The sequence below is a fragment of the Psammomys obesus genome, unplaced genomic scaffold (genome assembly GCF_907164565.1).
Source record: "Psammomys obesus unplaced genomic scaffold, mPsaObe1.curated_primary_1811, whole genome shotgun sequence".
Lineage (NCBI taxonomy): Eukaryota > Metazoa > Chordata > Mammalia > Rodentia > Muridae > Psammomys > Psammomys obesus.
The window spans coordinates 3559539-3583147 of NW_026596443.1; the positions used below are offsets into that span (position 1 = coordinate 3559539).

Here is a 23609-nt window from a genome sequence, read left to right on the forward strand (position 1 = left end):
TGTGTGTGTGTGTGTGTGTGTGTGTGTGTGTGTGTGTGTGTGTGTGTGTGTGAATACAAGTGACCTGAGGGTGGCTAAGTGATCAGGAAAGAGGGTGGTGAAAACAAGGCTTGAAATTTGACCCTGGAACACTGATGTTAGTATGTCCAGAGGAGGAAGAAGAACCTTGAGGGAGGTTGGCAACAGTCTGCGGAAGTAGAAGAAAATCGTGGATGGAGAACAAGGGAAGGAAGGATGCTACAGGAGGGTCTGACCCCTAGCCCAATGCGTCCTAAGCAATTAACAAAAGACAGAAATGTTGGGGCTGGTGGGATGGCTCGGTGAGCAAAGGCACATGCCATGTGACCCTGGTAACCGAATTCCATCCCTGGAGCTCACGTAAAGGTGGAAAGAGAAAACCCACTCCTGAAAGTCGTATCTGACCTCTACATGTATGCCATAGCACACGAGCCCACCCACAGCCTGTGGATGTGTGCACACTAATCATAATATTTAAATGCATGTAATAACAATGTAAAAGATGGAGACGTGCTTTGGCAACAAGAGGGGGTGAAGCAATCTGTACGAAACTAACGTCGGTGGTGTGCTGAGAGCAGGGCAGGATTGTGTTGGTTGAGGAAATGGTCAGAGGTGAAATGTGGGACTTTCTGGAGAAAGTTAGAGGCAAGGATGGATCCTGGATAGTAATGTGGGTTAGAAATAGAAATCTGATGTGCAGGGAGAATGTGAGCATGAAAAAGTGAGAGGAGGAGAAGGCAGGAAAGAAGAAATCTAGGAGTACAGAGAGGCTCTAGACCGTGTCGAGGGAGAGGGAGCAGGGGAAGGACACGGAGGGGAGTTTGTAGCTGTGACACGGGACATAAAATCCTACCACTGGCTTTTTGATCCTTTCTAGAAAGTAAAGGAGGTTCTCTGCAGAGGATAGAGGGGACTAGGACTTACGAGGCGAGGAGAGAAAGAGGATTCCAGTGGCTGTGGAGAGCTGCTAGAGGTCCCATGTGGAAAATGGACGAGAGGTGGCAGTGACATGCCGTGCAGGTGCCTCTCTGACACCTTAGTCAATGAACTGGCCAACAAAATGGTTCCCTACATCTGATAGAATGGTATTCTGTCCTGAAAGGGAAAGGAAGTGATGAGTGGACATTTATGAGATGTCCCTGTTTCCTAGGTGATGTCCTCCATTTAGCAGAACTCAGGTACCCTTCTTTTTGTTTGGTTCTTAGAGACAGGGTCTTACTGTGTAGCTCTGACTGATCCAGAGCTTGCTTTGCAGACCAAGCTGGCCTTGAACTTATGTCTATCCTCCTGCTTCTTCAGTGTTGGGATTACAGCTGTGTGCCTGGCTTTTAAGGTCATTCCAGTCCATATGTCTTTCTCAGCAACTAGAGTGTCCAGTAATGAGCTGGATTAGAGTTTAAGATTGAGAAAAATAAGCCTTCTTTGGAAAGATGACATTTACAGAGGAGTGGCCCAGAGGAAAGCTACTAGAGAGAGTCACTAATGGAGTATAGAGCTGGGACAAAGATCTTAGCCTGAAGCTGAAAAGCCTCTGGTTTGGGAAAACAGACTTGGCTTTTCTCCAGCTGCTCAGACCTTTGGGATAAAGTGGTAAAAATGGAGGATAAAATGGCTGTCAGCTCCTTCCAGTCTCCCACTTCTGGCCCAGTGGAACAGGCTTCCTTGTTTATTGCATTCCTTTAAGGAACATCAGTGGTGGGCAGTCTCTGGGGACTGGCCTGGCTGGCTTAGCTGCCTCTTGGCTTCTACATCCTTCCCCTGCTGGAGCTGTCTTCAAGGTTGCAGGAGAGGGAAGAAGGGAAGCCACAGATCCAAGAAGGCTTCTCTTTGTGGACTCTACCAAGTCTAACACATGGATGTGTTCTACACTCCCACTTGGAATGGGGCTAGCCTAGTCTGATCCTAGATCCAGCAGTTCAGCAGAGAGTACAGACTGATCAGGGCCCTTACGCCTTGAGCCCTTAATGTACCTCTCTTGGGCCAGTCTTCCCTGGAGAGCCCCGTATCTCTCCAAGATGAACTGGAGTTACATGCATCCATCTCCCCTTGCCTCTGTGCTAGATGTCCTCCTGTTTTACCCCTGGCTCATCTCCTGGGCACATCTCCCCTACAAGCAGGTCACCTCTACTGGGCCTAACCAGTACCGGAGAGAGGCATGGGGATTGTGGCTCTGAGCCAGGACTGGCAATGCACACTGTGTTCCCAGCATTTGGAAGGCTAAAGAAGGAGAATTTTGAGTTTGAGGTTAGCTGGGGCTATGTTGCCAGACTCTGGACCAGGATGAGAGCACTAATGAGCAGGTTTCTCAGTTCTGCAGCCTCTCGGGCATAGAATCATTAACATGCCGTAGCTTCTGATAATCCAGTGACTTGTATTCAGGTTCTGGGTTTTAAAAACTACTTCTATATATTGTTTGTTTGATTTGGAGACCAGGTTTCTCTGTGTAGCTGTGGGTGTCCCAGAACTAACTCTGTGGCCTAGGCTGGCTTTAAACTCACAAAGATCTGCCTCTGCATCCCAAGTGCTAGGATTAAAAGCATGTGTCATCACCACCACCACCTGGCTTATTTGTTTGTTTGTTTGTTTTAGTTCTTTTAGAATTTCTTTCAATGAGTTCTGACCATATTCACTCCTCCTACAACTTCTGTCCCCCTTCCTTCCTTCCTTCCTACCCACCTTTGTGTCCTCCTTTTCCCCACAACCCTTCAAGTCTGATTTGTGCTGAAGATTTTGCTTCTTTTATTTTATGTGTACGTGTGAGTAGCTACATGTAAGTATGTCTGTGCAACATGTGTGTGTCTGGGGACCAAAGAGGCCAGAAGAGGCTGTTGGATTCCCTGGAACTGCAATTGCACATGGTAGGGAGCCTCCATGCGGGTGCTGGGAGCTGAACCTGGATCCTTTGCAAAAGCATTCATTTAACCGCTTAAATACTTAGCCATCTCGCCAGCCCCAAAACCTTTCCATTTTTTTTTATTACATTTTGTTTATTTGTGTTTTCTGTGTGAACAAGTGTGCCACGTATGGCACACATGAGAAGATCCAGGGACAACCTCTAGGAGTTCGGCTCTCACCTTCTACCGTATTCTGAAATATCATACTCAGGTCATCAGGGTTGGTGGTGGGTAGCTTTATCTACTGAGCCATCTTGCTGCCTTCAGAATTTTTTATTTGTTTGTTTATTTTGTTTTGGAGACAGGGAACTCCCTCTGTAGACCAGGCAGCCCTGAAATTCACAGATTTTTCTGCCTTTGCCTCCCAAGTGCTAGGATTAAAGGTGTTTGCCACCACCACCCAACACTGGCTTCAGTCTTTTTATTATACATTGTCTCTTTCCTCTGCTCTCTCTCTTCCCACCCCCTTAAATGGTCTCAAATAGCCCAGAAAGCTAACTTAGAATTGAAATGTAGCTGAGGCTGACCTTGAACTCTTGATCCTCCTGCCTCTACTTCTCAAGTGCTAGGGTTATAGGTGTAGGCCACTGTGACTCTCTTGGTCTTCCTCATCCTACACTAATATCTGGCTTCAGTTAGTAGACATCATTGTCTCAATGCTTCATCCATTCGCTCTACTGCTATTAGGCACTTACTCTGTTCCAGAAGAGATGCTGTGCGCTAGGCAGCCAGTCACTAATCATGTGTATTTGATGCTCCTGATTCATTGGAGGAGACAGAGAAACTGAGAAAGGTACTAAGATGAGGCGGGGGAGGTCGAGGAGAAGGGATCTATGGGGCAGTGGCACAAGGGGAAGAGCTTGGCTGGGGTGACTTTCCAAAAAGGACACTTTGGTCTAGGCCCATACTGACTCTGGGTGATGGGGAGACTGAGGCCCAATGAAGGGGGACTAAGAAATGCCTGTGTCTAGGAACAAAGTTGTAGGGAGGGCTGGGAGGAGCAAAAAAGTGAGGCCCCAGAGGGACGTGTCCTCCTTAGTGGGATGTGCTCTGGATCCACTTACCTGGCCCTCCTTCAGGGGTCAGCCCCACACCCTTCCAGCCTGGAGCCTCCTCCCTGTGCTTATCCTTCCAGCTCTCTGCTCTGCACCACCTCCAAGGACTTTTTCAGGCTTACTTCTTTCTGTCAGGAGCCCTGCCGTCCCACCAGCCTCTTCTTCAGCTCACTTACTGAGCCATCCACATTTCCTTTGGGTCTCCTCTTGCAAGTCTGGTTTTCTCATTACTCTTCACCTCATTTTTAGCCCCAGAGTTAAGTGTCTCGTGGAGAAACAGTGGGGGAACAAACACGGGAACATGATAGACTAAGGCAGCCCACAGTGAAGTCCTTGGGCTGCAGTGTTTCCCGTGGTGGGGAACTAGAAACACGTGGACCTCTGACTCCATCTCCATCTCTGATGATGCGTGCTTCCTCACCCTTTCCTCCTGGAAGGCCTGTCCTCTCACCTGGATTGAAATTCAAAGGAAGGCTTGGGCGTCCCTCCTAGAACAGCTGAGGCTGCCGTCCCTGCAGCATCCCCAACTGCGAAGTTTACCCTCATCCACCTGCAGCCATGGAACGGAGGCCACTGTTGCTCACGTGGGCCGGCCACAGCAGTGCACAGGGGAAGGGGAGGGTGACAGAAGGGCTGCAGCTTTTCCCAGCTCTGTGACTGCCCTGGGTGGGTGGTGATTTGATCTGGACTGGGGTGGCAGCTCAGTGATAAAGCTTTTATCTAGGATCTGTAACCCCTGGGTTCCACTCCCAGACCCTTAAACAAGATGGAAAAATACAGTCTTCTTACCACTCATTCTGCATATACTGAACCCACACCTGGCCTCTGAGCTCAAGGCTTACCAGGTAGGCAGGCTTCCAACGTGACCCTTGTGAAGCCCTGAGTATTCGGGAAGCTATGTTCAGTGGCCAGGGCAGGAACAGGGCTGGATAGGGCGTCAGCTAGTCTCTGGTGTGGAGGGTCTGCCTGAGCCTGACACCTCCACTTCTGACAGTCTCCTGCGACTCTCTGAAGATGATGCACTGGGTTGTTATCAGCAACAAGCATTCGAGGAGCGCTTACGCTATTCAAGAGCCTCGCTGGGTATCTCATACCCCTTCCTGCCTTGGTCAGCAGCTGAGAGCATCCTAGGCACAGAGTCCTCTGCATAGTCAGAAAGTACTTGGGAGGGGCAGGAAGTGTAGCTCAGGGGGAAGAATGCTTGTCTGATATCCAAAAGACCCTGGACTTGGTCTACAGCATACCATGAACCAGATGTGGCAAAGTGCTCCAGCAATCCCAGCACTCAGAAGGTAGAGGCAGAAGGATCAGAATTTCAAGGTCATTTTCAGCTACGCTGTGAGCTGAGATCGACCCAGACCTACAGAGACACTGTGAGGAAAAAAAAAACACCTGTAAGAAGGCAGCACTGCAGCCCCACATCAAATGATGACAAAGCCTTCAGATCATAGTGAGGAATTCTGTTTTAGGCCCTAATTCTCACAGGGCCTGCTGTACAGTTTGGGGTGTGGTGGGGTCGGGGTGGGGGACTTCCCAAAGCAACCTGGTCTCTTCCCAGCTTCTTATCCTCCTGGTAGGCTCCTGGCATCTGAGATGTAGTCATTTCTTTTCCCATGGAAAAGTTCAAATTATAGTTCCCTTGGCCATCGAGTAAGTGCCCAATTGTACCTGCTATAAAATTATAAAACACTAAGAGGATAAAAGGTCTCAAGTAGAGCAAGGGACAGGACCCCAATAATGCCACCATGGCTTCAATGAACATTTTTCTTTTCTTTCTTAATTTGAGACAGGGTTTCTCTATGTAGCTCTGGCCACCCTGTAACTCACTCTGTAGTCCAGGCTGGCCTCGAACTCACGGACACCTGCCTCTGCCTCCCAAGTGCTTGAACCACCATTCCTGGCTCCAGTGAGCATTTTTCCTAAGGCTCCCAAAGCAGTCACATTGTGTCTCCTTCCCAGCCCTTCTTGGCAGGGGAGTTTAATCTGAGTCCTGGCCCCAGCACACAGCTAGGAGAGGAGCCCCAGGAGGCCAGCTCTGTTATGCATGGGACAGTACGCTTAGAGGGGCACCCAGCTATGTAGAGAGGCACAGGTGATGTTTGCATACAAGCCAACTGTATGCAAAACCCATGGGCTTCCATACCTCCAAAGACAGAACATTTCCAGAACAATCTGAGGTTTTCCTGACAGTAGCAGTACCTCACAGATCTGTGTAATAAACTGTCTCAAAGCAGACCACCACCAATGTCCAGGGGCACTACTGTGTGCCCAGAATGCTACAGTCTCCAAATGGCAGGGGACCTTCTGGAAGAATCTGGGATCTTTATTGTCACTCCAGGTAGAATGAGACAGGAGTCTGGAGGGAGTTCACTGCCTCTGTCCCCACTAGACCTGGCTAGGCTGTCTGTTTTGCCTTTCACACCAGCTTGAAAGGGAGCTGTTCTCCCAGGGGATTTGTGGCCAGCTCTTCTCTGCATCCCCTCTGCAAACAGATGACACTAGCAGCTTTGGGAGCTTGGACTTAGAGGTGATGGGGCAGCTAGGAGGAAGTATGGCAGGGGAGCTTCCTGGGAAGAGCAAGGAACCAACATTTTGGGTTCGGGGAGAATGTACAGGGCCAGGATGGGGAGGTGATGAGGGGTTTGCATTCTGGAAGCAGGACCAGGAGACACCACCACGTGCTTTTCTTGCTTTTCTGGTGAAAGAACAGCCTTGATCCTGGAGGAAGCAGTTGGCCAGGGCTAAAGGCAAGATGAGACCTGCCAAGCTCTGATCTCTACACTGCGGCTGTCCTGTGCTGGGACACTCCACAGACCACCAAGGTCAACACCAACATTACTGAGGCCTGCAAAGAATGTCCAGCAAAGACAGAATGGGGGACCCAGAGTCTCTGCCCCAATCTGGAGCTCAGGCTGGGGGGATATGGAAAGCCTTCCAGCATCTCCCAGATTCTGGAAATGCCATAAGAGTGGCATGGAGCCTCTGGAGCAGGGTCACCGCAGACTTGCTTTGGGGAAGAAGCAAAGGTGCCCGAATCGGAGCTAGTGGGATCACAGCTGAGGAGGGGTCATTTCAGGCATCCCTGCCTCCTAGGCAAGGTTCTGCAGAGGGACAGCTCCCTTCCAGCCTTCCTATGAGCAGCTCTTCGGGGCCATCTACAAACTTGTTCCTCCTCACAGCTGTCTGGGGCCAAGGAGACTCCAGGTGAAGAAAGAGATACCTAGGAGAGGTTTAGCCTGAGCTTACAGGGGTCCACAGCATGAGGCCCTTGGCTCTTGCCTTCAGTGAGCTCTCAAGACTTTCAAATAGACAAACCTCTCCTGTCCTGTCCTCTCCTCTTCTGTCTTCTCCTCTCCTCTGTTGGCACTGGAAATGTTGACATTGTGGCTTCTCTGTAATCAGATATGATTTTACAGGAAGTAGCTTCAAGAGGACCTGGTGATAGGGACAATGCTGTGTTTTGTTCACTGAAGTCCCCAGGGCTTTTAGCAAATAAGACACCATCACATGGCCTTAGGCCTGGAGGAAACAGGTGAGGAGTTGCTTCTCACCTCTGACCCCAGGAGAGATCCCATCATGTGTCACAGGCCACCAGAGGCTCTCCACGGTCATCCTTTCCATAGCCTCATCTCTGTGCATGACTGTAGACTCCAGACCCACCCCTCTGGGCTTCCTGTAACCTTTAAGCTTTTCCCAGAAGGAACAATCATACTCCCAATATCTCTCATCTGAAGGCTGATAGACCTTTGTCCTCTTGAGTTCTTTGTTACATTTAACCTAAACTCCTTTTGCTATAAATGATGAAAGGTCAGGTAAGGCCTAGAGATAGCTAACACCGGCAAAAATAACACGTGGAGGCCATGAGGATGTGCACCACTAATTCTAAAAACAAAAGCAAGCAGCCAGCCCTGACTCCCTCTCAGAGAAGCATAAAGGAGGAGGCTTGGCTTTGTGTAAGGAGCTGGACTCCGCAAAATCCCAGGCCTGGGAGCAGTCTGTGTTCCTTCTCCTTTTAAGGCAAGGTCTGAGCTCCGGGGCTGCGCTTGCTCCAACACGCCACAGCCCCATTCTTTCCTGGCTATTTGGAGAAAAGCAGTGATTAATCAACATTTCCCCACCCCCCACTCAGCCTGTTTCACATTTGGTTCTTTCTAAAGTGTTGGCACACCTCTTGGTAGATCTCAGTCAACCTAGACCACAACTCAGGGATATAACTGGACAATTGGCAGCTGGTGCCTGATGAGGCCAAAGGGGAGAGGTCAGGATGTGAGGTCTGGGAAGAGAAAGAGTTAAAATGTAGAGATCAAGCTTGGGGGTTCTGGGTAGGAGCCTGGTCTTCTGGGGTGAGAGGTGGGGTGATTGGTGAGGCTCTGTGGGTGGTGTGGTAAGAGGAGTATGGAGCAGGCAGGCAGGAAGGCTTGACCCTTAATTTTTTTTATTACAGTTTATTCACTTTGTATCCCAACTATAGCCCCCTCCCTCATCCCTTCCCAATCCCACCCTCCCTCCCTTTTCTACTCCAGTCCACTGATAGGGGAAGTCCTCCTCTCCTTCTGTCAGGTCAGATACTCTTGCATTGACTTGATGGCTGCTAATGAGAGAGTTGGGCCTCGGCCTGGCCAGTGCAGTTGGTTGTCTTCTCTGTGGATCTCAGCCTCCCTTGAAGGCAAGCCTGTGGGCTGAGCAGTTTGGGCCTTCTGGAGAGGTGGTTTGAGCAGTGGATGGGCACATCCAGGGAACAGAGAGAGAAAGGAAGGTAGCAGGCTCTGTCCCAGGCCAGAGCTCCTGAGCTTCCCTCAAGAGGCTGTCTGAGCCAGTGCTTTCCACCAAGTTCCACAATGAGAGGGAGGCCTTATGGGCCTGGTGAGATGGGATAAGAGAAATGACTCGCAGGCTAATCTAAGGAGGTCTTATAAAGGTACCCCAAATGGAAAGCTGCTCCAGGTAATCTGATGGGCCAGACCCAGCTCCCTGGGAAGCCAGAGTGAGAACAGAGGTGCTCCGATCCACCTCCCAGCTCCGGTGACACTCAGTACAGCTGTACTCTGGGCTTAAGGTTGAAAGGGGCACAGTCCAAGGCCCAAGGGCTAGACCTCCAGCCCTTGCCTGCCTATTGTGATTGTGGCAGAGAAGTCAAGGAAATCCCCAGCTGTTCCCTCGTAGCAATACAGGCACAAACTGCTTCCACGGGATCAACCTCTTCTCTATCCCCTCTGGGAAGGGTGGGGGTAAGAAAGGGCTGCATGGCCAGAGAATGCCTTGGAGTGTCGCTCTTCCAAACCCTGCCTCTCTCTCTTCCTACACTCCTGCTGGGCAAACCCAAAAGAAAGAAGCCCGTCCTGGTATTATCTTCATAATAAATAAAAGCCATAGAGCAGGAAAGGCATCCCTTGGTGACCCAGTTGCTCTGGGCTCTCCGTCCTAACACTAGTTAAACAGCCTGTCTCATGTGGGGCAGTCTCCCCAGACTGAGAAATGAGAAGCAAGTGCTGTGAAAATGGGCGCTGACTTACAACTCTACTGTAGAGGGAGAAAGAGGGCTCTGTGAAGGGGCTGGGTGGCCGGTGCTGCCTGCAACGCCGAGCTTCTTCCATCTTCAGATGATTCCATCCCACGACCTCTCCAGGCAACATCACGGAGTCACAGACTTCTAGATCCCAAGTGTGGCAGGCTCCCACATTGAATTCCAGAGTTCTGTACAGAGAGGGCCTTGTTCCTGGCAAAGCTCTTTTTTTTTTTTTTTGGACAGGATTTTTTACTATGTAGCCCTAGGTAGCCTAGAACTCACTACATAGACCAGGCTGACTTCAAACTCACAGAGATTTGCCTGTCTCTGACTCCCTAGTACTGAAACTGGAGATGTGTGCCACCATGCTTGGCCCTATAAAGTTCTTACCAAACAATAGAGACAACAAAACGTGAACTGTAAAGAGGACACACATTTGATGGAAAGGTTCAGTTCTATCATAGCTACTTAACTGAGTGGTTCCTAATTTATTTCAAAGATTACACACACGTGTGTACATGCAAATATACCCATTCAGTGGTGGAGAGAATATAAATTTAGCAATATCCTTGGTTGGTAAAAGAAAAGATTAGCAACACTATCTTGATCATTCCAACAGTTTTCTTCTTTTGCAAATGTATTGACTTCAGGGTATTACAAATGCATTGACTGAGGGTATAGCTTGGTGGCAAGAACACCCACCTAGCATGTACACCTAGCATGATAAAGATTGATCTTTATCAGCACAGACACACACACACACACACACACACACACACACACACATGCACACACACACATACACACTTACAAAATTCAGTATTCAAAGTCTTTGACTCCACAGGGAGCAGGGCTGGATTAGAATGAAGGATATGAAGTACTCAATATGAATGCAGAATAAATACAAAGGGTACAAACACTCAAGGAGTCAAATAACTGACATTTAATGCATTTAATTTATTATTATTATTATTTTATAGCATGTGTGTACGTGTGTGTGTGTGTGTGTGTGTGTGTGTGTGTGTGTGTGTGTGTTGCTAAGGATCAAACCTAGGGCCTTGCACATGGTCAGAGGACAACTTTTAGGAACTGGTTTCCTTCATCATGGGATCTGGGGATCAAAAGATGTCAGAGCCTTTGCCTCTAAATCGTCTTGCTAGCCTCCTAAATGTACATACAACATAAAATTGGGGCTAGAGAAATGACTCAGTAGCTAAGAACACCTGGAGTCTTGGCCAGGCATGGCTGGGCACAGCTTTAATCTTGGAGGAAGAGGAGGTGGATCTCTGTGATTTTCAGGGCAGTCTGGCCTGCATATCAAGTTCTAGGCCAGCTAGAACTACATAGTGAGACCCTGTGTCAACATCCAACTCCACCCCTTCAGGAAGCAAAGGGCACTGGCTGCTGGGTTGCAATCCCAGGGGATCCAATGCCCTCTTCTGCCCTCTGTGGGAACTGCAGGCATGTGGGAGTACATACAAACATGTAGGCAAACAGTCAAACGCAAAAAAGGTCTTGTTTGTTTGTTTTTTGTTTGTTTTTCAAGGCAGGGCTTCTCTGTGTGTAGCTGTGACTGTCTTGAAACTCACTCTGTAGACCAGGCTGGCCTTGATCCACCTGCCTCTGCCTCCCAAGTGTTGGGATTAAAGGTGTGAGTCACCACAACCCACCATAAATAAGTCTTTAGAAATTATCTTACAGTATTTTATGTGTATAGGCATTTTGCCCACATATCTGTATGTCTGTGCCTGGTACCCAGGAGGCCAAAGAAGAATATCTGAAGTGACACATGCTTGTTGGACTCCATGTGGGTGCCGGACATTGAACCTGGGTCCTCTGGAAGAACAATTATTTTTCTTAACCCCTGAGCTGTCTTTCCAGACCAATAAATCTTTAAAAAATAAGATATATGCAAACAGTTATATTTAACTATAAGCATTCAACACTATAAACAAGATAGCACTAGCATGAGTGGTTTTCTCCTTCGCCTCAGTTTACCATGTGTGTAGCAGGAAACTAAATTTTTCACCTAAGACAGAAAAGGTCTAAGAATGCCGTATGCAGGAGCTGTGCTCTCCACAGGTGATCTTTTGCACATGGCCAAACCCTGAGACAATGAGACTGACGTCATTCACTCTCTGAGGCCAGATGCTGGTACTGCCCCTACAGAACTCAAGAGAGGCAGGCTGTCAACCTTCCCCAATCAAATGTCCTTTAGAGACTCAAGGGCACTTACACAAGCCCTCCCTGGCTGGTCCCCACACCCACTGTCCTCCCTCTGTAGCCAGATCTGCATGTTTTTTTTTCTTTTCTGAATTCTTAGGAAAGCAAGCAAGTGGGGAGAAAGACAGATGCCAAGAATGGAGAGGAAAAGGGCAGCGATGCCAGCAGAAAGGCCCTAGGTCCCAGACAGGACTCAGACCTGGGCAAGGAGCCGAAGAAGGGTGTTTTAAAGAAAAGCTTCTCCAGGGATCGAGAGGAGACTGATGCCAGAGGGGGTGAAAAGCCCAAGGAGGAAAAGGTCATCAGGGGCATTGACAAGGGCCGGGTCAGGGCTGCAGTGGACAGGAAGGAGGCTGGGAAGGATGGCAGAGAAGAAAGGGCGGCCACCATGAAGAAAGAAGAAGAGAAGACAGGGAGTGTCAGGAACACAGGGTTGAGCAGAGACAAAGACAAGAAGAGAGAAGAGGTAAAGGAGGCCAGCAAGAAAGAGGAGGAGAAGCTAACAGCAGAGAGCAGGAACACAGTCTCCCAAAGAGAGGACAGGAGGCTGAAAAAGACAAGTGAGAACACGGACAAGAAACCAGAGGATGAGGGCATAGGAAGTGGGATCAGAAACAAGAGAAAGGAGGATGAAGTTAAGAAGGAAGAGAACCGACTTGACAAGGAGGTCAGGGAAGAGATCGAGACCAAAGCCACAGAGAAGCAGGCCCTCAGTGGCCCCAGCAAGCCCTCAAATGGGCAAGCCAGAGCAGAGGAGGAAACAGCTCCCAGCATATTTGATGAACCTCTGGAGAGAGTGAAGAACAACGACCCAGAGATGACTGAAGTGAACGTCAACAACTCAGACTGTATCACCAATGAAATCCTGGTCCGGTTTACTGAGGCCTTGGAGTTCAACACTGTGGTCAAGGTGTTTGCCTTGGCCAATACTCGGGCTGATGACCATGTGGCCTTTGCCATTGCCATAATGCTCAAGGCCAATAAGACCATCACTAGCCTCAACCTGGACTCCAACCACATCACTGGCAAAGGCATCCTGGCTATCTTCCGGGCCCTGCTCCAGAACAACACGCTGACGGAGCTGCGTTTTCACAACCAGAGGCACATCTGTGGGGGCAAGACTGAGATGGAGATTGCCAAGCTCCTCAAGGAGAACACCACCCTGCTCAAGCTGGGCTACCATTTTGAGCTGGCCGGGCCACGGATGACCGTCACCAACCTGCTTAGCCGCAACATGGACAAGCAGCGACAGAAACGGCTGCAAGAGCAAAAGCAGGCCCAGGAAGCCAGGGGAGAGAAGAAGGACCGGCTGGAAGTACCCAAAGTTGGGGCTCTGGCCAAGGGCTCCCCCAAAACTTCACCACAACCATCTCCAAAGCCTGCACCCAAGAACTCACCCAAGAAAGAGGGTGCTCCAGCTGCTCCCCCTCCTCCTCCCCCTCCCCTGGCCCCGCCCCTTATCATGGAGAATCTAAAGAACTCACTCTCACCAGCTACCCAGAGGAAGATGGGAGACAAAGTGCTCCCTGCCCAGGAGAAGAACTCACGTGACCAGCTCCTAGCTGCCATCCGTTCCAGCAACCTTAAGCAGCTGAAGAAGGCAAGTGGTGGTGGGCACAGCTGTGGGGCCAGGACAGTCCTAGGCTTGTGGAGAAGGTGGGGTACAGAGGGGACATGTCAGATAAGAGTACAGAGCCCCTGTCAGATGCAGGGCCTCAGACTACCAGGCCCTGTCAGCCATCCAGCCTCCAACAGACCACTTTGTCTTTCTTGGAGGCAAGACAGCTTTCAGGCTCTTCCTCTGGACCCCCACTTCCCACTCCTGCCTCCTCCCCTGTAGTGAAACTTGCTTCCTCTAGGAATGGAGAAGTGGCCTCCATTTGCAAGGCTGTCACAGGCCATGCCTGCAGGCTTTTTTTTTTTTTCCTTCCCTTTTCTCTATTTTTTTTTTTTTCAAACAAAAATCATCTTTGTTCTATTCTGTCTACTCTCAGGATCAGCCCAAGTCTGCAGTCCAGTCTACCGTAAAGGTCACCTTTTGGGGGAGTCTACTTTTAACTACCAGTGCCTTGGACACACAACTCTCCCTATATCTCTTTATTCTCACCTACTTGCCTCCCCGGAAGTTCTACTTGAAGGACAGTGTCCAAGCTGTTTGCCTTCCTGATTGGATACTCTATTTTCCTTATCATCATTTGTGACTAAAGACCAAAACCTACAGGGAAACCCAGCTGCAATCCAGAGGCTGCTGGCTGACATCTGGTTTTACAGAAAGGAGAAATGTCCCCTTGCTGTCAGCACATCATGTGCTCACCCCACAGACACACACTGGGGTGCTGGGTGCTACCCTTTTGCAGGGAAGGAAAGTAAGTTACACAGTTACACTCTAGGACACCCTGCTGGACTCCCCAAGCTAACCCATCTCTGCTTTGCCTTACAGGTAGAAGTACCCAAGCTGCTTCAATAGGACCAGGCATCCAGGCACTTGGTGCCAATGCCATGCCTGCCTAGACTGTTGTCCCAGGGCTCCACACAGACCCCCACCACCCAACCCTGGCTGAGCTGTTGCAGCTCTCCCTGTCCACTGTGGGAGAGCTCAAGACCTGGGCCACGCTCAAGGGAGGACACCTCATCTCTTCTCACCTTCCTTTGCTTGTCTCTGAGGCTCCCCAAAAGTTGCTTTGAAACCTGGAGCTGAAGTTTCAGACAAGAGGAGTCCTTTTAGCATGTTACAGAGAAGATGGCACTGCCCGGAGCCCAGGAGCAGGCATGCTGCCAAAGGCTTAGGATGCAGAAAAGGTGTGTCTCAGAGACCACATATCCACCCCAGCCTCAATGCCACCAGGGCCAGGATTCGGGCCTCTGAGGAGCCCTTGGGGCAAAGTTGCTGGGCCAGTGGCACTCTGTGGGTTAATGGTAGAAGGATGGAGGGCATGGGGGTCCAAGGGCAGAGCAGGAGGGCTGAGGATGCTACACACCCCTCCCTCTGATATGCCTGGGCAGCAGGCATAGTTGGACAGTGCCTAAGAGAGAGTAGGTTCCAGATCAGAGTAGGAGACAGACAGCAGCTGGGCCTGAAGGGTTGATGCCAAAGCAGACATTTTCTTCACACCACCCGCTGCTGTATAAATAGCTATATATCTGTTTTTCCATAGGATTTTGATAATATATACAAACCTTTAGCTGCGAGTGGCTATGCCTCATGCTTTTTCATGGGTTAACGGTCCTAATGTTTACTCCAGGTTCCCTTGAAGGCCTCCAAAAGCTCAGGGTCCCCGCCAAACCATTCAAGGTAACCGAGAACATCCTCCCTGGTATCTGGCTAACACTGCAGAAAGGGCAGTATGGGAAGAGCTTGAACTCTTGAGGAGACAAACCCTGAACCTGGTGTTTCAGGTCTGTTCTTCTCCTGTCTTTCTGCATCATATCTGTGCCCAGAACTGTTCTCAGGGGCCAAGAGACACACAGGGCTCGGATGGCTATATTAGGCACGTTCAGCGAAGATCATTCTGTGACTCTTCCTACTGTGGCTCAGGGCCAGCTCGTCACAGAAGTTATAGGCCAAGGAAAGTACAGAGAATCAGGGTGACTCAGCAAGGAGCAGCACCTGCCCACTGTGACTTAGGGCCAGAAGTGCCTGTCCACCCCAGCACAGCCCAGTTGGAGGCAGAGCCGCCCAGCCATCACTGGATGTACATGGAATCTGTTGCCCCAACTAGGGATAAAGCTCAGTGGTAGATCCCATGCCTAGCACGGAGGCCTTGGGTCATAGCCCCATGACTAGCTCTTTCTGACTGATTGGTCTGAAGATGAAACTGCCACCTTGGTCCCAGATCCCAGATTACAAGACAGGTTCTCTGCCTCCTTTCTTTTCTTTTCTTTTCTTTTCTTTCTTTCTTTCTTTCTTTCTTTCTTTCTTTCTTTCTTTCTTTCTTTCTTTCTTTCTTTCTTTTTCTTTCTCTCTTTCTCTCTTTCTCTCTTTCTCTCTTTCTCTCTTTCTCTCTTCCTCTCTTCCTCCCTTCCTCCCTTTCTCTCTTTCTTTTCTTTCTTTTTTCCTCAGTAGCAGAGAGCAAAGCAGTTGGAATATGGGTGGGGTCCCACCTCCCTAAGGAAGCAGGATAGCTGTTCTAGGTCTGGCTAAAATCAGAGAGTGTTGTTGACTTAAACCTCAGGGTATGCTCTGACCCCATTGCTCCCCAACCCACCTGCTGCTTAAGTAACGCACACACACACCTCGCACCGGGCCAATCTTCAACCTTAGAGTCTCCTTTTAAAACCTGTCACCTTTGCACCGTTTTTTACTTAACTGGAAACAAGATTTAGGCTGTGTGGGGGGAGGGTAGGAGTGGGGGGTACACACTCCCTATCTCGGCCTCCCAGAGCCCTCTAGGCCTAGGATGACGTAATCATTTCTAAGCGCGTTTAAACCTGATGCGGAAGCGCAGCGCCACCTCGAGGCAAACTGCGTTCCAGTCTCTCCGGTTCTTCAGAGCAGCTTGGACCTGGAAAGGGCAGCGGAGGTCAAGGGAGAAGACCAGAGATGGGGAAGGACGCTGGCCCCATCCTACGCTACTGTCAGTGCGGTGCCCAGTCCACGGGAGGTGCAGAGGGATTGCTTTCGCTCAGGATCTGCGGGATTCGCAGAAGCATTTCTGCCTGCTCCGCGCTTTCTGCTTTCCCCCTGCCGCAACCGAAACCGCAGTCACGCATCTGGCGTGTTTTCCTTCCTAAAACTGAGGAAGGCCAGAACTAGAAATAGAAAAGATATATCCCCATCTATCATCTACGTTTTACGGGGGGGGGGGGGGGGGGGAAGGTGGGGGGGTGCAGAGAGGCTCAAAGAAAGCAAATGATTCATTCAAGTTGATGAATCGGACTTAACTCCAGGTCCCCCCTGGAAAGCAGGTCATCCAGATCCTGGAGAAGCGACCTCAGCCTCTTCCAGCAGCCTCCTCAGCCGTCTTTCCTATTCTTCCCGGGGTTCCATTCCATGTCTACTGTCCCCAAACTGCTCTCGTTTCGCTCCACTTTCCCTGGCCAGGAGATGGGGTGCTAGGACACGGGTCTGTCTGGCACTGGCCGTACGTGGTCACTGGAGGTTGCTGAGCTATGGCAATCAAAGGGCTCCAGGTCTCAGGGCCGAGCGGAGAACGCCACACTCGCTCGGCCACCGTTGAGAACTAAGATCTGGACATGCGCCAATCACTCAGGACCATGCTTTTCTGGAAAACCAAGTTCTCTTGTCACTGTTTGGAGTACTGAGCACAGCTCCCAGCCCTGACAGCAGATGCTATCCAGCTGAAATCAACCTGGAAGTCAGGCCCCAGGGGTGCTGGATCCATTGGGAGGCCTGCTTGCCCCAAAGCCTTCCCCCTCTTCGAACTCCCTCCCCCAGTCCTCCATACCCTCTTCCTCTCCTTCCCTCCTTCCTTCTTGTCCAGAAGTATTTGCTTGCCCGGCCTCCCTTCTATTCAACTACTGTGCTCCCTCCTTTCTTACTTAACATTTCCATTGGCCCCACTGTATTCCCATCTAGCCCTGGCCCAGAACCCAAACCCCTACCGATCCCTTGGGGCTCTGCACTCCCATCCCAGACAAACACCCACACCTGAACAGGTCCATGTTTGCCTGGGTTTGTGTGTGCTTCAGCTGAGAAGCAAGTCTGGGGCCTCACACAGTGGAAGGTCGATGTTTTTATGTATAAACGCACCCCTCCTCTCCAACTACATCTCCTATACCAGCCCTTAGGCTGTTCGAGGTTTCCTGGCAGCCTAGCAAGGCCCCATTTACATCACTGGGGTCCCCTGGTTCTTAAGGGCCAATGTCTCTCCCTCCACCAGCTCTCCTTGTCTTGCTGAAATGTTTGTGGTTTTCAGGGGTTCTAAGTGAGGGAAAGGGCCTTGCTGGGCTCTGTTTATTCTCAAATGAGACACATACACCCAGTGGGCTGGAAATGAGAGTGTTTGGGGGAGATGGAATGTTATCCTCTCTGAAAAGCCTCCTTCATGTGACAAAACTCTGCAGCTCCCCTCCCCGTCACACCCTGGAAGGCATCTTCTCTCTTCTTAGAATTCTTATTTCCAGTGCACTGCTGTGTTAACTGGAGACAGCCCTTTTCCACCTGCAGCTCTAGTTGGTGTAAATCTGCCTCCTACCCTCTATCACAAAGCAACTTGTCATTGGTCCCAGATTGTTGACTCGATGGCATGAATTTTGTTGGGGCCCTACATACAATATAACATCATTTTCTCCCAAACTTGGAAACTTTATTCTGTACCTCTCCCCATCTTAGGTCCCAGGCAGAGATGATCTTCTGCAGTGTGACCCACTAGCCTCAAAGAGAAAGTGACTTGACAGCTGTGAGCCTAGGATTGTTCCCAGTAGCATCAGCTGCAACTCTGTGACAAGGTTCAGATTCAGAGGGTAAATTCATGTGCCCCAATTTCTCTGAGGATAGGGAAGCTGTGAATTCACTCAGGGCCAGTGCTCTGCCCAAGGGTGTCTATGACCCAGGCCCCAAGGCTCCTGCCTTCTAGGCTATGTGATAAGAGATAATGCCCCTGGGTATGTGGCTACAGAGGGCCTAGGGACATGTCGAGCATAATGGCCCTGCTTAGAACCTAGGGGGTTGCTGGCAGCCAGAAGCCTGAGGCTTCTCCCGGCTTGATTTCCTGAGGGTAGTTGAAAAATAGGGCTGAACCTAGGGAACTAGGAGAAGGGAACATTGAGTAAGTTGACACTCACCCTACTTGAATCAAAACTATTAAAAGTGGTCTTGGAGGGGCTGGGAATATGTGTCAGTGGTTAAGAGCACTGGCTGCTCTTCCAGAGGACCTGAGTTCAATTCCCAGCTCACAATTGTCTTTAACTCCATTTCCAGGTGATCTGACACCCTCACACAGATGAATGCAGGCAAAATACAAATGCACATAAAATAAAATTAAGTAAAAAACATTTAAAAAGTGGTGTGTTTTAGTAGCAGAGCACATAGCCGTCATGCCTGAGGTCCCGGGTCCCATTCCCAGCATTGCCAAACTTCAAAACTCTAGAATCCCCTTCCCTGTGTCTGTCACCAGATGTCTTGAGAGCACAAAGACTATGACCTCAAGGAGCAGAGCCAGGGAAGATGGGCAGACAGTTCTGTGTAGCCACTGCCACTGCCACTGCCGGGCTCCTCTTCTAGGAAGTCTTTGCAGTCCTTATACCTAGCTTCCCTGGACCCTGGCATAGGCCTGAAGGACCTGACACCTTAGCATCCCATGAGGCTCAAGCAATTGACACAAGCGCCTTACACCAGCATGTTGGGTAGCCACAGCTCTGCACTTGGCTCCCGTTCCTGTGCCTCCAATCAGGAAGGAAGGAAGGACGGACTCATAGTTTCAATTCCATTGTATATCACCCTTCTCACAGGAATTACTCCTGTTTTATAGATGAAGACACTGGGGTTTGGAGACATTCAGAAGCATGCTCAAGGTTAGACAGTGGTGAGAGCCAAACTTGAATCTAAGTATATTTGGATGGGGAGGTGCCTTCATACAGCTGGTGGTGCCTCAGATGTCCCAGAGTCCTGGCCCTGAAATGCAGGCCAGTACCCTCTTTCTAGCTGCTACAACTCTACCTCACTCGCTTTTGAAAACAGCCTATGGATCTTTGGGGGTTCCGCCTGGGCTGGAGCTGATAGTGGAGCTCTTGTCCCACTGGTGCTCCCCAACCCCTGCTGTGGAATATGGAGTAGGCAGCAGCCTGGGTTGAGCAGAAGGCATGGCTCAGAGAAGGGGCCAATGATTCCACTAGCATGCATTAGATCATTACAGCTTTAATCCAGGAGGCCTGAGCTCTGGCCAGTGGGGCAGCCAGAGGAAAGGGCTATGGCCAGCTGTTGATAGAGCCCTCCACTATCTCCACTGCATCCCAAAGTGGGCAAGTAGGAGCGGCCCCACCTTTCTGACTGGGATCCTGGGAGCAGAGGGACTACTTGAAAACACACACTGTGACCTAGGTTCTCATCTTACTCCCTGTCTCCCATTAAAAATAGCCCACGAATCCCAAGCCCTCCCTACCCACCCCTCATCCATGGCCTGGTTCCAACTCAGCTCACGTTCCATTTCTCTGGGGCTCTGTCCCCAGCAGGGCCCAGGGCTTGGCTTGATCTGGGGCCTGGTGACTAGAAGACCCATGCCCACCCCCAGGGCTGGATGCAGGTACAGGATGGGGAATCTCCCAAAAAAGGGCATCATGGAAGACACAGCTGTTTCTTCAGGCTCCTGGGTAAGAGGGCTGTGGTGGCATATAGGGGGGAGGAGCTGAAAACCAAGGGGACAGAATAGGTCAGTGGGGCACAGGAGGACAGGAAGTACCCTCCCCCACCCTTTATAGTGCACAGGTCCCATGGGAAGAGATGCCTAGAAGTTCCCAAAAGATATGGAAGGAGCCTGTGAAAGGGAATCTACCAGTGATGGAGGTAAGGGAGGTCCTGGGACAAGGGGTGGGGACAAGCAGGAACAAGGATTCCAGGGTGTGCACTTACCCGCAGGGTTGTAGATTGGGGGTCCTGCTGGGTAGAGAGGGTACTGAGGAGCAGGGCCACTAGGTGGGTACATGAAACCAGGCTGTGGAGGGATAGGAGCAGCTTTGGGGTCCGGGGGGTATTGGTATACTGGCTGCATTGGGATGCCTGTCATCGGAATCTCCTGGCCTAGAAGAGGAACAGGGATCAGCATTTAAACAGCTGCCGTAGAAACCTCCTCCTGTCCAGGAAATCAAGGTGAGCACCCTGGCAACTGCCTGGTAGGCTGCTGGGTAGCCACTTGTAGCCTTTGCCTCCCAAAGCCTGTTTGCCCAGAGTTGAACAGGGAGTCATGTATGAGGCTAAGCAGGTCAGTGTGTGCTGACCAAATCTGTTCCCCTCACAGGTTTCAGAGCCCTCAAGGGGTGAGTCTAGCCCAGGGATGTCCCACTTGGGTAGAAAATGAGCAGCTCCAGACGCTGGCATCTTGTAATACGGCACAGCTGCCACTAAGGGGGTCCTCCTCCAGTCTGCCCCCTCCCCATCTCCCATATGGTGTCATCATATCTATGTTTATCAGGCAGTTACGTGCAACACTCAAATACACACCCAATGTATTGGAACACACCCAATTAAATGTTCGCTACTACAGACCCCACCCCATATACTCGGCCACAGGCATGCTCATGCCTACTGCACGCTTACCATCAACAGATGCATTCCTGCGTGTGATTGGATGTTCACGTGCATGCACATACTAGGACACAATCACGTTTCCATACACTCCTGGACACAGCCCAATACTCGGGGGTTCATCTGCACGAATTCCCGAGTGGCCATGTGCAGGCACAGGGACGCACTCACTACTACAGAAGTCACGGCCCCTCGGCCCCTCAGGTGCCCATCGAGGAGCCATGCCAGCCCGTCTCGGACTCATCTTGCCCAGGACTACGCCTACCTTCAAACGGGCTCTGGAGTTGTTGGCGCCGTCGGTATAGGTAGCAGCAGGAACAGAGGAAGCAGCAGATGGTGGTGGCAACCACAGCAACAAAGAGGATGACAGCAGAAGCGATGCCTGCTATGGTCTTGGGACTTTAGACAAAAAACAGGTCTTCTCACCTTCTAGCACTCATAGAGGAAGTCCTCACCGTGCTGGCTTCCACACTGGCCAGCAGGGAGCCTCAGCATGCTCCGACTTGGGGGTTCCCTGTGGAATTAATTCTGCCCACTGTGTTTGGTAGATCGTAGAGACCTCTACTTTCCAGGAGGCTATGCCGTCTGGCTAGCTAGTATGAGGCATGCTGGAATTTGTAGTGTGTCCCTGCTTTGACATCTACAACTTAATTGATTAGGTTTAAAACCTGTTGGGTTCAAAGGAGCCTTTGAAATAATGTAGAAGCATTATTAACAAATCCCTTATATCTGTTTTATATGTTTGCAGCTCCCTTTAAAAAGTTTAAAACCAGTTAGGCTGGTGGCGCACACCTTAAGTCCCAGCGCTCGGGGAGGCAAAGACAGGCAGATCACTCTGAGTTCGAAGCCAGCCTCATCTACAAATCGAGTCCAGGACAGCCAAGGCTACACAGAGAAAACCTGTCATGAAAAAAAAAAAAGTTTGAAACCCCTAATTTGGAGGCTAGGAGTGTAGCTTAATTGTAGCACGTTGGAATGTATAAGGACCAAAATCCAACCCTCGGCACTGGGCTGAGTTGGGGGAGGAGTAACCAAACCGTTAATTTTGGCAACTCTGTTTTTATTTGTTTGGTTGGTTTTTATTTTTTTAAGACAGGATTTCTCATGTAGCCTTGGCTGTCTTGGACTAACTTTGTAGACAAGGCTGGCCTCGAACTTACAGATATATCTGCCTGCCTCTGCTTCATTGAATGCTCGGATTACAGGCATGTACCACCTTGTCAGGGTAGTTGTTTCATTTTTGAGACAGTTTTACTTTGTAGCCCAGACTGGTCTGAAACTCATGGTGATCCTCCTGCCTCAGCCTCCTGACTGTTGGGATTACAGGGGTGAGCCACCAGGCCTGGCTAGTAACTTCCATATTTTCCATATTCTTTAAAGAGGTAACAATAATCTATAGAGGTCAAGTGTCTTAGCTGGATTACACTGCTAGTAAGAAGCCTGCCCGAGAACAAACCCAAGTCTTCTTGCCCCTAACGCCAGAGCTTCCACAAAGCACTACTCTGCAGTTTGAGTGTTAACCCAGTACTCTCCCTCCCAAGACCTGTCAGGATCCAAGAAGCCTCTGGAAACAGCCCAGGCAAGCCCATGGTAACTAACACCAACCACCCAGCTCTGTCACCATTTGGAGTCCTGGTGACTCCTTCAGCTAAGAATGTGGAGGTGGGCACTGGAGCCAGCAGGAGGCTTCTGGAGAGGGGGTGGAGTGGGAGTCCGCAGCCCACCTGAAGGCTAGGCAGTGCTTCTGCTGTCTTTCGGTGATGAGTAAGGTCAGGTCCCTGCAGCAGTACCGCTGGTAGCAGGTCCCGCAGCAGAAGGTGAAGAACTCGCAGTCGAATCCTGGATGCCAGGAGCCATTCCGGTCCAGATACCACAAGCAGTCTTCACTTGTCAGCGCTGCGGGCAGGGGTGGGGGCGCCCAGTGGACACCAGTCCAATTCAGTTCCGGCCCCCCTCAACGCCACTGCCTTGGGAAGCTGAAAGCTCACTTTTGTTTCCACCCTGAGGGGTTCAGCCTCAAGCCCCAGAAGCCTCTCTCTCCCTGAAGCTGAACCCCGCGCTTGGGGTCAGGTTTCCACTGCCCGACCTCCCAGTGCCCTTTCTTTATGCTTCAGGAGCAACTGCGAAGCATCTGGGGCGCATGGACAACAGGACGGTAGCCTGAGGACAGTCTCTGGGGACACGGCTGGTCCCTTTAACCTCCCCCCATCCCGCCCCACCCCATCCATGCCGTGTTGTTCCCCATCCCTTACCCAGAGGAGCCCCAAGCACCAGCAGGACGACGGCAGCAAGTGGCGCGGCCCCGCGGGGCCCCGCGGGCGGCATGGCGGGAGGGGGCTGGGCGCGGCCAGGACGGCCTGCAAAAGGGGCCGCAGGACAAAGCTGGACGAAGCCGGCCGGCGGGAGCTGCAGCACCGCCCAGCCCGCGGCCAGGCTCTGGCTTCTCTCCCGCCTCCTTGGGGCGGGACTAACGCCCCGCCAGCAGTAACCCTGCCTGGGCCCCGCCCAGGGGTCTGCCCACCAGCGACGCCCACCCGCCTCAGTACCGCTAGGCGCCCCTCACCCCAAGACACAGCCCTGCCCTCCCTGTCCCTGACGATGCGGTGACTTCTCCAGTCTGAGCCCTTAAAGAGTACAGCCAACAGCTGGGCACTGCGGTCAGGCAGGCCTGGCCGTGCCCTGTGCCCGCCCCTCTCCTGAGACCAATCGTTATC

At 50.9% G+C, this 23609-nt stretch overlaps 2 protein-coding genes across 2 annotated transcripts in view; one reads left to right on the forward strand and one right to left on the reverse strand.

The window, feature by feature from the left end:
• Lmod1 (leiomodin 1) overlaps nt 1-14878 on the forward strand; it is a 39035-nt gene extending 24157 nt beyond the window's left edge. The window contains exon 2 of the mRNA XM_055598110.1: nt 11797-14878. Within this exon, the coding sequence (XP_055454085.1) occupies nt 11797-13536 (1740 nt within the window). The 3' untranslated portion in view covers nt 13537-14878. The remainder of the gene's footprint in view (nt 1-11796) is intronic.
• Nucleotides 14879-18569: 3691 nt separating this feature from the next.
• Shisa4 (shisa family member 4) lies at nt 18570-23499 on the reverse strand. The gene is made up of 5 exons (XM_055598112.1): nt 23148-23499; nt 22620-22791; nt 21161-21294; nt 20224-20391; nt 18570-19999 (listed from the first exon to the last, which is right to left on the reverse strand). Exons 1-5 carry the CDS (start codon nt 23218-23220, stop codon nt 19953-19955), a joined length of 594 nt encoding a protein of 197 aa, XP_055454087.1. The 5' UTR covers nt 23221-23499; the 3' UTR covers nt 18570-19952.
• Nucleotides 23500-23609: the final 110 nt, after the last annotated feature.

Bases quoted from the DNA above. Each gene is read 5' to 3' on its own strand.
- Shisa4 (XM_055598112.1), bottom strand. From the start codon at position 23,220: ATGCCGCCCGCGGGGCCCCGCGGGGCCGCGCCACTTGCTGCCGTCGTC. The intron at 22,792-23,147 runs GTAAGGGATGGG...CCCTGCCCGCAG, and splicing joins GGTGCTTGGGGCTCCTCTGG to CGCTGACAAGTGAAGACTGC. The intron at 21,295-22,619 runs GTGGGCTGCGGA...TTTTGTCTAAAG, and splicing joins AAGCACTGCCTAGCCTTCAG to TCCCAAGACCATAGCAGGCA.